This window comes from Ananas comosus, linkage group 1 (genome assembly GCF_001540865.1).
Source record: "Ananas comosus cultivar F153 linkage group 1, ASM154086v1, whole genome shotgun sequence".
Taxonomy (NCBI): Eukaryota; Viridiplantae; Streptophyta; class Magnoliopsida; order Poales; family Bromeliaceae; genus Ananas; species Ananas comosus.
The window spans coordinates 20,663,299-20,677,293 of record NC_033621.1 but is presented as its reverse complement, the minus strand read 5'-3'; the positions used below and the strand labels follow the sequence as shown (position 1 = coordinate 20,677,293).

Genomic DNA, 13,995 nt, shown 5'->3' with positions numbered 1-13,995 from the left:
TAAAAAAATTATATGATATTATAATACTAATTTTACTCTCAAATATAAATTTATATTATTTAAAATTTATGAAAAATATAATATTATTTTTTAATAAGTTTTTCAAAAAAAAATCAAATTTATTTTTAAAAACTTTTATTGATGTGGGTTAGGGATATGGTTTTGAGACATGATAGATTTTTTTTTTTTTTTTGATGAGAATGGGTGAAAAGAAGGAGGGTGAGATGGTTGTATGGGCTTCGAAAACTTAGTGGGCTTCCAGAATGAAATTTCAATCCGGGATAGAAGACCGAAATCAAGTTAAAGGCTAATGGGACATTTCCATTCCAGTTCGTAATAGGAATCCCAAATTGATTCATGCGAACCAAATAAAATTAACCGAATTTAATCAAACCGATTCTCATTCCATACTCAAAATGGATGAACAAAACAAGCCCTAATTATGACTCCGAGGCGATTTATCAAACACCTTCCGTGCACAATGTTACGAATAACAAACAATTTTAACAATAGTAAACCATAGCAGCTTTTTTTATTCCGGAAACAAATGGAGATCCATATTGTAATAAATTAGCAAAAATAGATAAATAAACGAAACTTAAATCCATCCACAAAAAAGATATACGGCGTGTTGCTCGATGGAATTGGGTACGAACCTATGGAGGAGGCCATAGGAGGCGATCGATGGACGATGGAGCTGCGCCTCGAGATTCGTGTCGCGGACGGCGATGTTGAGGACGCTGAAATGGACGGTTCGATCTCGCCGAAGGGAGCCCGCGGCGTCGCCGGCGCCGTAGACGCCCTCGCCATAATACCTTCCATGCGGAGCTCCGCATGGAAGTTCAAACTATCGCTATTGATAATGGGCCGGTCCCTGGCCTATTGGCCTTAAACCCGTTACTGGGCCCAATTGTGTTGCTTAATAAAGTTTTTTTTTTTCTTTTTTTCCTCAGAAGAATCAAAATTTTTAATTTTGAAAACTCATTTTTAACTTTCTATTACAGTAAAAAATTCAAAATTTTCTATTTGTCAGTATAATAAAATACATTATATATATATATATATATATATATATATATATTTCGAGCTTTNCATAAAGTTGATCATTATGAGTGTTACAATGAATTCGATTGGAAAGTCCAATGGCAAAAAGAGGGAGATTCATTCCGGATAACGCTTGCACTAGTGTAGGGACCCGCGCGATGCGGCGGGTAGGAATGCTTTAGTAAAAATCTACAAACTATAAGTGTAGCAAAAAAATAAAAACATTAGAAAGAAACATAAAAAATATTTGAAATATTATGAAGGATAACAAATAATAAAAAAGAAACTAATGAGGCTCAAATTCACATTTAACTAATCATATAAAGATATAAATCTGTGCTATCATCTTTCCTAACTCAAATCAAATTGCTCTTAAAAGTCAATTATTGTTCATCTTTCTCAACCCAAATTAGATTTCTCTTAAAAGCCAATTATTATTGCATTTGTCGATGGACATCCAAATTTCATGCCATCAGAAAATTAGTACAAAATGCAAAAAAATGAAAAAAAAAGTATGAAGGAATATATGACAGTAATATAAATAAATTTTAAATTTATTAATAATAGTTAGTTTCTTACTACCATTAAATTGTAAAGGTCCACTTTTCATACATCTATAAGCCAACAACCTACAAATTATGTTTAGTTTGTTGATGCAACATGCCATTTTAATCGGTTTTCTTGATAATTTTACTCTATTAGTTTTTGTGTAACTCAAATGAGAAGTTATAGCCTCTATCCACAACTTAGATTAAAATAATAATAATTGCTCTCATAAGTTTGTTAGAAAAATAATACACTAAAAAGAACATTAATTTGACAAAAAGCTCAAAAGGACAACATCATTTGAATACGATATCATTTGTAACTTAAAAAAAAAAACAAATTTATTACTAAGGGTAATAAGTTTATACAATAAGTTTGTACCAAATCAATTTCTATGACATATATTACCTCAATGGCAAAGCCAAGATAAGCACAAATTTAGATGAGTATTAAAAGGGGCGAAAAAAATTAAACCAATTGGAGCCAAGTTGTATCTAGCCAGAGAGTGCACTGCTTTGTAGAGAGATTGCACTAAGCACAATAAACAATCCATCAAATTACTCACTCCCTAAAATAGAAGCCCTCTATTGTTGGTTTTGATATAAAAAAATCCTTGTTAGTACCTTATTATAAAACTCATGAATTTGATCTACTTAGCCGCATAATTTAACAGTATATGCCACTGGTCGTGCCCAGTATGTCGATATTACTTTCACTTTCTCTAGACGATTACCTGTAAACAAAAGAAAGAGAATTTTTTTTTAAAAAAAAACATAACAGAATACCTTGAATAAAACAAAATGCAAAATGATCTTCTTAGAAGCAATTTTTATAAAATTTTTATGATTTTACGTAGTTGCCAATTATTGGATGTATTTTTATATTCGTAAACAAAAATAAAAGCTTATTTTTCCAACGGCTTAAGAAGCACTAGCTTTAAGAAGAACTTAAAGAGGTAATTGTTGCCATTTTTTTTTCACAAATTCCATAAAAACGCGTCTGATGGTATGGCCGAGGCGTTTGACGGGATAGGCGAGGTGCGTTTACGCGAAACGAAGAGACGGCAACGAAGAGTCAAAATCCTCTTAATAGAGAGGGCTAACGAAGAGGCGGAAGAGGAGACGCCGAGATAACGAAGCAAACCCACGAAGGAGAGGAGCGGTCAAAAAAAAAAACCAGTTTAAGGCAAAGAGAGAGATGGGCCGATTTAACTAAAGCAGAGGAATAATATACTCACAGTGGGACCCACAGGCAAAAGCATAGGCAAAAGTTAAGCAAAACTTGCCACGTGGCTTAAAATTACGGGAATTAATAATAGTTTATAGGAGATTATAGATATACATACATTTAGGCCCCGTTTGGATACCTCTAAAAACGTAGCATAGTTAAACTATGCTACGCTGGTAGGAAAATAATCCTATGAAGCGTTTGGAAGAAAAAAAAATGACGTAATTTTTGGAGTATAGTTATACTATACTCCAAAAAATGGAGTAAACTTACAATCCACTTTAACCAAAGGAAAAAAATTCCACCATTTTGGGCTCCGAAAGATATNGGATATGGTTTTGAGACATGATAGATTTTTTTTTTTTTGATGAGAAAGGAGTGAAGAGAACGAGCGTGAGATGGTCACATGGGCTTCGAGAACTTAGTGGGCTTCCGGAATGAAATATCAATCTGGGTTAGAAAATCAGAATAAAGTTGAAGGCTAATGGGTCATTCCCATTCCAGTCCAGAATAGAAATTCCAAACTGATTCATGCGAAATTGCGAACCAAGTAAAATTAATCGGATTTGATCAAACTGATTTTTATTCTATACCCAAAATGGATGAACCAAACAAGCCCTTAAAAGAAATTGTTTGTGACAAAATTTGGTATCGACATAGCAATTATTGGTTGGTGCTTTGTATTTTTCTGTTAAAGTGCATGATAATTTTAACCGTGAAATTTAATTAAAATGAGTAAAAATTAGGGATGTGATTGTGAAAATTTAAAGGTTGGAGATCAGAATGAAAGAGAGGGTAAATGGTGGGAACTAAGGATTTAATTCGTACCGGTGTGGTATTATGTCAATAAGATATTGATACGATATGCAGGTACAACTCAAAATTTTTATTTTTTAAAATTTAATAAATAGCTAATATTAGTAAAGAGCAAAATAGTGTAGCGCTAATTGGACCCCTCAGAAGTGTAAATTTTACATTCCTTTATTTAAGAATCAATACTTATTTTTTAAATATTAAAAAATTTAAAAAGATTGGTGAACCTTAGGATGAAAAGGTGTAACTGGCCATATTATATTTAAGTCCAAATTTAGATTTATTTTCAAGTTGGCAAATTTTTTAAATTTTTAGAAATATCTTTTGGTAAAGGGAGAGTAGGGTTTTTGTGTTATTAAAAGTATAATAGTCATTGTGCTTTTAAGATTCTAATCATTCATCAATTTTGATAGACGATTAAAATTAATCTCTCTTTTTTTTCTCATTTCTATTTTAATTTTTCTTTTTCATTTTCTCTCAAATTTTTTCTATCTTTTTCTAAATTTTTCTTCTCTCTCTCTCTATATATATATATATATACTAGTGTAGGGACCCGCGCGATGCGGCGGGTAAGAATGCTTTAGTAAAAATCTACAAACTATAAGTTTAGCAAAAAAATAAAAACATTAAAAAGAAACATAAAAAATATTTGAAATATTATGAAGGATAACAAATAATAAAAGAAAAACTGATAAGGCTCAAATTCACATTTAACTAATCATATAAAGNATTTTGAGTTTTGAATTTTGAATTATAAAATTTTAGAAATTTAATTGTTATAAATACTGTGGAATTGTATGATATGTATCCAAACAGCTTAAAAATGAAGCTGTGGAATTTTTTTGTAGTTACAGAATTCCGTATTTCATTTAGACCAAAACCATAGAATAAAAATTTTATAGTGTTTTTTAACTATGCATCCAAACAGGGCCTTATAACTTACAAAATTCTGTCCCGAATCGGTTTAACCGGTTCAACCCGTATCCAGCCAACCCCGCTCCTGCCCCCTTTCAGTCTGCTTTGTCCGCCGCCCGCCCCCGCTCCTGCTGAACTATCGTTTTCTTCTCAATAGAGAGAAAGAAAGACAGTCAGAGAGAGAGAGAGAGAGAGAGGAAAGGTGCAACTTCAGTGACAGTCTAATCCAAACCCTAATCCACCACCCCACCCTCTCTCTTTCTATCTTCGTTCGCAGACTGCCAATTCCATCTCTGTCATGGACGCCGCCGTCGCATCTTCGAGAGGGCTACGACCATCCCTTCTGCCGCCCTCCTCTTCCTCCTCCTCCTCCGCTGCTTCGGCCCATTCGAGATCGAGACCAGCCCATATCTTCCTCAGAGCGAATCCCGCCGGCTCTCGTTCCGCTCACCCGCCGATTTCGCCCGGAAATTTAGTTTGCAGATCATCTGCCATGCGACATGTTATGGAGGTAGCTTTTACATGGTATTCATTATCTAGGCCGCCTAGTTTTATAATGATTGCGGTGTCCAGACGCACCTGCTTTTATGCTTTGACACGACTCGCAACGCTTTTGAACTTCCCTCCTTTGTGCTTTTTTGATATTTTGTATTATTATTATTATTATTTTCTTTTTGTTTTAAACTATGTTCGGATGCCGGAGCAAGTTATCTAGTGATATTAACTATATATATTCAACAATTTTCCGCACCTCAAGCTTGAGATTTTTTGATGGGTCTAAAACATGGAATGGAATTAAATGATTATTCTCTAAATGTTTAAGCTGTGAGAAACCAGTATTTACAGTTTTTTTTTTTTTTTTTGATACAACACAGAGTATGAAAATGGTTATGTTTTGCACTTTAATCTCCACTAGGCCTTGCAAATGGATTAATTTCCATGAGTTCTCGTTTGGCGTTGCTTACATTTTTCTCGTTTTTATTACTTCAAGGTTTATGCAATTGGATATGCCGGCGCATGATGAATTGTTTGCGATCTATGCATTATGGGGATATGAATTTGATTATTTCTTTGTACGACTGATTGATTTCTTTGTTCTTCGTCTAAAAAGATGAGGTTTTAGAACTAACCCATAATTAGAGAACTATAAAGAATTCATTTGTTGGCACTTCAATTGTATAGAATTTGAACTTCAAAAATCAGAAGAAGGAATAAGTTGCACCAAATAAGTCGTTAGAGTTATTATTATTATAAGATTACTAATGGGAGATTTTGTGTTTCCTTTAGGTGGATAAAGTCCTTATGGAGGAGGTTGCAGACTTGGAATCCTTTGCCTTGATGGCTCTGTCACCATTAGATGGTCGGTATGTTCAGAAGGTTAAGGATTTGTCCCCGTTCTTCAGCGAGTATGGTCTAATTCGTTACAGAGTTTTAGTTGAGGTGGGTGATAATAGTAAATTTCCATTCTTGTTTTTCTTTTATTGTTGCTTAATTCAACTATAATGGCACTAGAGCTGGTCGGTTTATAACTATAAAAAAATGTTATCTCATTGAGGAAGGTGCTCTAATTTCTCATATCTTGTTAGTTGCTTTAGCAAGCGTTTGTGGCCTCAGGGCTACCTTTTGCTCAAAAATTTGACTTTTGGATATATGTACTTTAGAAATAAGTTAAGCTGCAAACGGTTTACACCGTAAGTTGATTAGTAAGCATAATGGTTATTATCGGATAATATGGAAAGTATAATTGTTGTGGTTCTTGTTGCAGTTTTATAGGATTTTAAATGTAGGGAATAAGGTGGGGTTCTGCTCGAGAGTAGCTGTTGTTAGGAATGTTGCTTTATGTGGGTGCGAGTATAATGGATGTCAATTTACTAATTACACAGATCGTACAATTCAGAATATGCATTTTACTATATTCTCTTGTGCAAAAATATAAAACAATGAGAGACACTGTATAGGCTAGTTGCAATCTCTTGATATGTGAAAAATATTTTCTTTTTCAGCATGTTGGATTGATAATTTGATGATGAACTCATCTTTCCTGTATGGCTTTTCTTGAGTCCGCCTTTTGTCCTAAGTTGCTGTTTCTGAAACTTTGAAGTTTATGCATACAGAGGAAATACAAATAATGGAAAAGAGTAATATTGGTTTGGTTCTAAACTTTTCATTAAAAAGTAGTCTATTACAAAAAGATAAAGTGATTTATCCTCTTAAGGAAATACAATATTATGTCCCGTAGAAATTTAATTCCTGAAGCCTATGTTACAGATGGTTTATTTTATTCCTGTTAGGATAGAAAATGAAGAAGAATATATAGGATTCCTAAGAACAGGCGATATAATGCTCCCTCTTAACGGTTATGGCACTTGTATTTTTAATGTTGATGTTGGATTTCCCTGCAGGTGAAATGGTTGTTGAAACTTTCTCAGGTACCTGAAATCAAGGAGGTCCCGACTTTTAGCAAGGATGCAGAGTCTTTCTTGGAGAGAATTGTTCATGATTTTGGTATAAAAGATGCATTAGAAGTGAAAAAAATTGAGAAAGTTACTAATCATGATGTAAAGGCAGTCGAGTACTTCTTGAAACAGAAATGCAAATCCTGTCCCGAGATTGCAAAGGTTAATTCCTGACCTTCCTTATGATAAGTTACTTGAGTTTGGAATGAAGCTGTCGTTTTCTAATGATGCTTTTATCCTTTTTTTAGGTGCTTGAATTTTTTCATTTTGCTTGTACTTCGGAGGATATTAACAATTTGGCCCATGCATTGATGCTGAAAGAAGGACTCAACAATGTTATCTTCCCTGTTATGATTGAATTGTGCAAAGCAGTATGCACTATGGCGAAGGGATATGCTCATATTCCTATGTTGTCTCGAACTCATGGGCAGGTAATTCCATTTTATATAGATAAATGAGCTTATTTCACATATATATTACTTTTTGTTCCTAAACCATGTTTACAAGTGTTATATTTTGTGTAGAACTTTTGGAGACCTTTCAAATGAACTTGCCTTTAATTTTGCATGCCAAATTTGTTTTTCTGGAGGGACAAAAACATCCAAGCTGCACCGGATTGAAGATTGGAATATGTAACTTTGTTAACTATCAGCCCTAATTCATTTCTTTTTTCTTTTTTCTTGCTTCACTATAGCCAGCTTCACCTACTACTTTGGGAAAGGAAATGGCGAACTTTGCTTTCAGATTCAATGACCAAGGGAAGAATTTTAGAGAAGTAAAGATATATGGGAAGTTTTCAGGTGCTGTTGGAAACTACAATGCTCATAAGACTGCATATTCTGATATCAACTGGCCAAATATCGCAGCAGAGTTTGTCAAATCTTTAGGACTAGAATTCAACCCTTATGTGACACAGGTACACTTCTAGGCCAAGTCTCTTTATATTATGTCTTTTCAGGATCATTGTTCCTAAATTCGAAAGGATTTTACTTACTATTATATGTCTAATTGTTGTTCAACCAAAAAAACCTAGAAGGAATAATTAGTGATTAAAGTTGCAAATGATTAAAGTTGCAAACAGAATTGCAGTTATTCTATGTTCTATATCTACAATTATAAAAAGCAAGCTGAGGGGTTCCTCTGTGCCATATAGTGTCCAACTAATCCCTTAATGCTCTGCTTCCCTCGACCCTTCCCATTCCCCCTGGCATCAAAAAAAAAGAAAACCCTAAAATCTCTTCTGTTCCCCCCTTGCCTCTTCTCTTCTGATCATGAATCACTCCCCATCAGTTACATCTAATAATTATAACTTAGCGGCCGTCTCACATTTCTGTTCTTTACCAAGCTTCCTAATTTTATTCCATCTCTTGGTGATAGAATTTTTTTTGTGCAATTTCTCATGTAGTTGGTTTTTGTTGGCATTAAACTTTTCATATCAAATTTGTAATCTTATCTTTAACATAATTTGTTTTATTTGTTTTGCACTGTAGTTGCATGTACCCATTTTCTTGTAATATATTAGTTCTCGAAACTTTTCATACTTTTAATTTTGCAAACTGCGTGATATTATAACATACTTTTGCCCTGTCCTTCTAATATTGCTTTCTTTAGAGATTGAGCTTAACGATCAGTATAGTCGTTCGAATATTGCAGTTACCATTCTTAGCTGGTTATTTTAATCTGCAGATTGAGCCTCATGACTATATATCAAAACTTTACAATGCTTTCGTCCAGTTTAACAACATCTTGATCGATTTTGACAGAGACATTTGGAGTTACATATCGTTGGGTTATTTTAAGCAGGTATTGAGTTGCCTTTGTCAAATAGAGGATGTTAAGTTTTACTCCTGTAAAATTGATTAAGCTGGCTAGTTTTTTCTCATCATATATTAGAATTCATTCTATGTTTAAATAGAAAATTTCCTAATTTCTTTCTGCAGGTAACGAAGGCTGGCGAGATAGGATCCTCTACAATGCCTCACAAAGTCAATCCTATCGATTTTGAAAATAGTGAGGGTAACTTATGCATGGCTAATGCTAATTTATCTGCCCTTAGCATGAAGCTGCCGATTTCACGCATGCAGGTGCTTTTCATATTTTCTCTCTTTCCAAATTCTTTAGTTTTCGATTCTTACCAAACTTTAACAAAGAACTATATTTATATGAGCTACTTTTAATAGTGGCTTACAATTGGAGTCGCAAAATTCTTTGTATATCATTTTCATGTATGTAATTAGGTTCAACTATATATACCATACCTAATTGATGCATTTAGCGTGGCTTCTAGAACAGCTTCCCAACTCTAGAAAGTGGAAGCAATTTAAGCAAGCACCAGTTGGGCCTAGCAATCCTTTATATTACAGTTTTCATCTGTCTATCCTTTTTATTGTTATATGCACATAATGATGGAACTCTACATGTCATTATTTACAGCGCGATCTTACTGACTCAACTGTTTTGAGGAATTTGGGTATTGGACTAGGATATTCACTAGTTGCTTATAAAAGTGCGCTTCAAGGAATTAAGAAGCTACAGGTAAACAGCTTAACTTACAACTAGAAAAGTTCTTTTATGGTTGAGTACTAGCAAGGATTTAAATGCTGTGGCACGGACCGTGCCGAAAACTTGCCGGCATGGTATGGCACGGTGCGTCCTGGGTCGCGTCGATGCGTGCCGATCATAAAAAATACATGTGTACCAATATGAAATATTTATTTTCTTTAGAGACAAAATATTTTAATTGCTTACGTATTTTTATCAAATTTTTTCAACTTTATTGAGAAAATTACTTACTAATTTGAAAAATAGAGAGTTTTAAACTGTGCCATCGGTATGGGGGTTGTATCGTGCCGATATCTTATTAACACATTACGGTACGGTGGATATGACTTGTGCCGATTGGCACTTAAATCTTGTTGAGTAGCCTCTTTGTAATGTTTTTCAAATACATCAATCTTATGATACTCTTTTCTTAATATTGCAATTCTGTAGCACTTGATGTTTCTACATACTTTGTTTATAAGCCTTTGCTAATTATTTATGATTTTTTAAACTTTGAATAGTATTTTTTCATTTAAAATGTCCTTATCTTTTATTTATTGTGATGTCATTTCTCTGTTTTCCTGCGAGTTTTTTTTTTCAAAAAAAGTTTTGGGGCTTCTATGGCCTAAAATCACTACTAAAAAGCAAGATTGTTACTGATAATAAAAGTTCATGCAGATATGTGCAGTAACATGTCATGCTCTCGCAAATTAAACTTCTAGAAGCTATGCTTAAAGTAGACTTGAGTGACAGAGCGGGTTGATAGTTTTATAAACGATAGAAGATAGGCACACTTTTATGATATATAGTATATATCTTCTGATCTATATCATGGTATTGGCATCCATTGGGCAAACATATTATAATCTTCCAAATAACGAGGTACTATATTGTAGTGCATTGTGTTGTTATTTCTTTTGTCTACTAGGATGTTTGGCTTCTTTTGGAGCACTTGTACAGGTATCAATTTAGCTTTGTTGACTTGGCAAGGAATATTGCAGGTTAATGAAGGTCGTCTATATGAAGACTTAGACGAGACATGGGAAGTCCTTGCTGAACCAATACAAACGGTGAGACATTATATCATTTCCATCGCATGAAGGATTTGATTTAGCTCTTTATGAGTATTCTTTCCTCATCTTTCCACTCACCAATAGAGCGTTATAATGAGCACAACTCGTGTTATTGGCTTTGTCAAAAACAACGCTCTAAACCAACTGCTATAAACAATCCTTTTACGCTCTGCTACCTCAAATCAGTGCCTCTAATTAACACTGCTAATATCGTTTAAAACAGTAGGTTTGTTGGTAGCAATGTAGAATTTGACGAGAAAATAACAGCTAAGTATTTTTTTTTGGCTAAATTACAGAAAACCTCTCGGTCAAAATCCGATTTTTCACTTTTCCCCCATGTCATTTAAAAACCTACACTTTGTCCCCTTATAAAATGAAAAATGTTCACAGGGGGTACGGTGTGAACTGTGATGATAAAATGATCATTTTGCCCCTCACCATGTTTACAGGAGAGAAGGCTGAGGGCATTTTTGGCATAAAAAAAATATAATAATATTTTATAAACGGAATCCTAACGGATTACTAACGGCAGGAGGCGAAGTGAACATTTTTTATTTTACAAGGGGGTAAAGTGTAGGTTTTTAAATGACCGAGGGGGGGAGTAAAAAATTGGGTTTTGACAGGGAGGTTTTATGTAATTTAGCCTTTTTTTAAAACAAAAGAAACAAGAATAGTACGGTGCAACAAATGAAAATAACCATTAAGTAGGGTGTAGGGATTGGTATTCTTTGTGAGAAAATGATAACTTAGAAGAAGAAATCCTAAATTACACTGTAATATAGCGTAATTAAACCCCTCAAGGTACTTTGTGAGGTTGAAACTCCCCCCAGATGGGAAAAATCTTCTGCTTGTTCTATAGGATATCTAATTTGGCGTAACAAAGGGCTGTTTGTTTCTGACAGTAAATGTCAGATGTCGGTAACCAAAGGCTAACTTTGCTGCGAATGACTGTTTCATTGTTCCCATTCGAGGTCTCTTCAATGGTTTTACTTAATTTGCGCATTTTCTTCTTTCTTGTTCCAGGTGATGCGAAGATATAATGTTCCTGAGCCCTACGAAAAGCTGAAGGAGCTGACTCGAGGGCGAACCGTCACTAAGGAGAGCATAAGACGGTTCATCGAAGATTTGGACTTGCCCGAAGAACCGAGGTCGGTTCTTTTGAATCTGACCCCGCATTCCTACATTGGGGAAGCAGAAAACTTGGCTAAATCCATCGACAGTGTTGTCGATTTCGCTTCTGGGTTTAAGATTTAACAATAATTCTTTTTTCTGATTCCTCCATAGTAGATGGCGCCGACCATGATAGATTTTCATCTATTCTTCACTTTGAGGTTCAAATGAGATGTTTATAGGCAAATTTTTGACATTTTGCCCTGTCCCTCAGCAATTTTTGCTGTAACTAGAGGCATCAAATTTAAACTACTTGTCGGGCCTGTGGTATCTCTTCTCTTATTAGTGATTGATTTCTACATAATATTGTTCTTTTGATTTTGTGAAATTTGATGTGTTGGAGGAAATTATTTTGTATTGTTTTATGATTGGTTAGCTTAGGACTTTCTCTTTTCAAGTAAATCTTTTAAAAAAATAGTAATTTGTTAAATAATTTTATCAAAATTTTATGTGGCCAAATAATTCTATTTTGTCCAAACTAGTGTCGTGACGGAAGAATAATTAGAAAATGGTGAATTATTTAATTATTGTCTTATCCTTAAAAAAGAATGTAATAAATGATTCACGGTTTTTCTCTATTTTGTATATAAAATTTTAATAATTATATAAAAATTTTAATAAATTACATATAATCTTAACAATTTTAAAAAAAGAATTAACAGTTTATTCATACAATTCTATTAATCAAACAGAAATTTCAATAATAACAATCTGACAAAAAATTTCATAATCTGTAAATTTTTCTGTCCTTGAAGTAGTCAAATTAAAAATTTTTGTTATTTCAAAATTGGCATAGTTAAATTGTAAATAACCAATATGAAATTATCCTCTCTTTCTAGCAATGAAGCAAAGTAAAATTTTATTTAACTACGATTTGTTTCAAATAGACATATTAATTTTCAATTGAAGTGAATAAAATTTTTCTAAATTAAAATCAATCAAATTTTATTAAATTTGTATTCTAGATAAAGTTTAGTTAATTCTAAAATATAATTAGAGGGTATTTATGAAATGAAATTAGTGATTGAGCAACTGAATACAAAAGAAAGAGGGCATCTCCATTAAACAAAAGTAGGGGTAAAGTTGGAATTTAAATACTGTTAACTTTCATTTGCATGGTAAATGTCACTTGTACACGCCATCGATCAGAGTATAAAATTTTAGTTGTAAAATATTATGTTATAAATTATAAAATTTTAAATTTTAAACCTTAAGATTTTAAAGCAAAAGTTTGGAACTTAAATTTTAAATTTAAATTTTTAAAATGTATGTGTTAAACTTTAAATTTCAAAATTTTAAATTCTAAATATAAAATTCTAAATTTCAAATTTTAAATTCAAATATTAAATTTAAATTATTTTAAATTAAAATTTTTAAATTTTAAATTTAAATTCATATTTTAAAATAAAATTTAGGGAAAAAATTATTATCAGCAAGCACCAAAATTTAAAACAAAACTAGGGGTAACGTTGGAATTTAAATACTTGTACACCCCATCCGGGTGTAAAATTTTAATTGTAAAATGTGTTGCTCTAAATTATAAAATTATAAACCCTAAATTTTAAAATGTGAATTTCATAATTTTAAACTCAAAAATTTAAAATTAAAATTTAGATTTTAAATTTTAAATTTACAATTCTAAATATAAAAAATTTAATTTTCAAATTTTGAATTTAGATTCTAAATTTTGGTTCAAATTCTAAATTATTAACAATTTTAAATTTTAAATTTTAAATTTTGAATTCAAATTTTGTCACGTCCGGGTACCAGCGGAAGTATATCCGGTACGTGCACAGACCCGCCATACACCTGCAGTATATAAGGCGTTTACAAGAAACAAGTCGATAGGAGTAAAAACATAGAATAATCCTATCCTGATATCAGAGCATAATAAAAGTCACAAAGACTATCAACAATAAAACAAGGAGTATAACCCACAACTATAATATCTGTCCAAAGAGTAAATATACATCACGGGGTATACAAAACGAATAGGTACAATGGTGGTCTCTCTATACATAGGGATATCACCCTCGGCCGTAACCCGAGTAGCAAGGTGATCAATTAGCACGCTCCTGGCAATGTCTAGCTAGACGCGACTCCCTTGCCACGATCCCTAACCTCTACTGTAGATGGCTCTATAAAAACAACCACAAAAAGGGCGTGAGAACTATTAACAATAGTTCCCAGTGGGTAAGCCGCCAGCCTCG

The 13,995-nt window shown here is 33.1% G+C and overlaps 1 protein-coding gene across 2 annotated transcripts; it reads left to right on the top strand.

The window, feature by feature from the left end:
- On the top strand, window positions 4,604-12,113 carry LOC109719709 (adenylosuccinate lyase-like). 2 transcript variants are annotated; one of them, XM_020246496.1, is made up of 10 exons: window positions 4,607-5,056; window positions 5,833-5,985; window positions 6,948-7,163; window positions 7,250-7,432; window positions 7,696-7,917; window positions 8,688-8,804; window positions 8,942-9,085; window positions 9,435-9,536; window positions 10,544-10,612; window positions 11,639-12,113. In XM_020246496.1, exons 1-10 carry the CDS (start codon window positions 4,844-4,846, stop codon window positions 11,867-11,869), a joined length of 1,650 nt encoding a protein of 549 aa, XP_020102085.1. In that variant the 5' UTR covers window positions 4,607-4,843; the 3' UTR covers window positions 11,870-12,113. The 2 variants fall into 2 exon arrangements, with proteins under 2 accessions (XP_020102089.1, XP_020102085.1); XM_020246500.1 differs by lacking the exon at window positions 8,688-8,804 and having other exon boundaries at window positions 4,604-5,056.

Bases quoted from the DNA above. Each gene is read 5' to 3' on its own strand.
- LOC109719709 (XM_020246496.1), top strand. From the start codon at position 4,844: ATGGACGCCGCCGTCGCATCTTCGAGAGGGCTACGACCATCCCTTCTG. The intron at 7,918-8,687 runs GTACACTTCTAG...TTTAATCTGCAG, and splicing joins TCAACCCTTATGTGACACAG to ATTGAGCCTCATGACTATAT. The intron at 9,537-10,543 runs GTAAACAGCTTA...GGAATATTGCAG, and splicing joins AAGGAATTAAGAAGCTACAG to GTTAATGAAGGTCGTCTATA.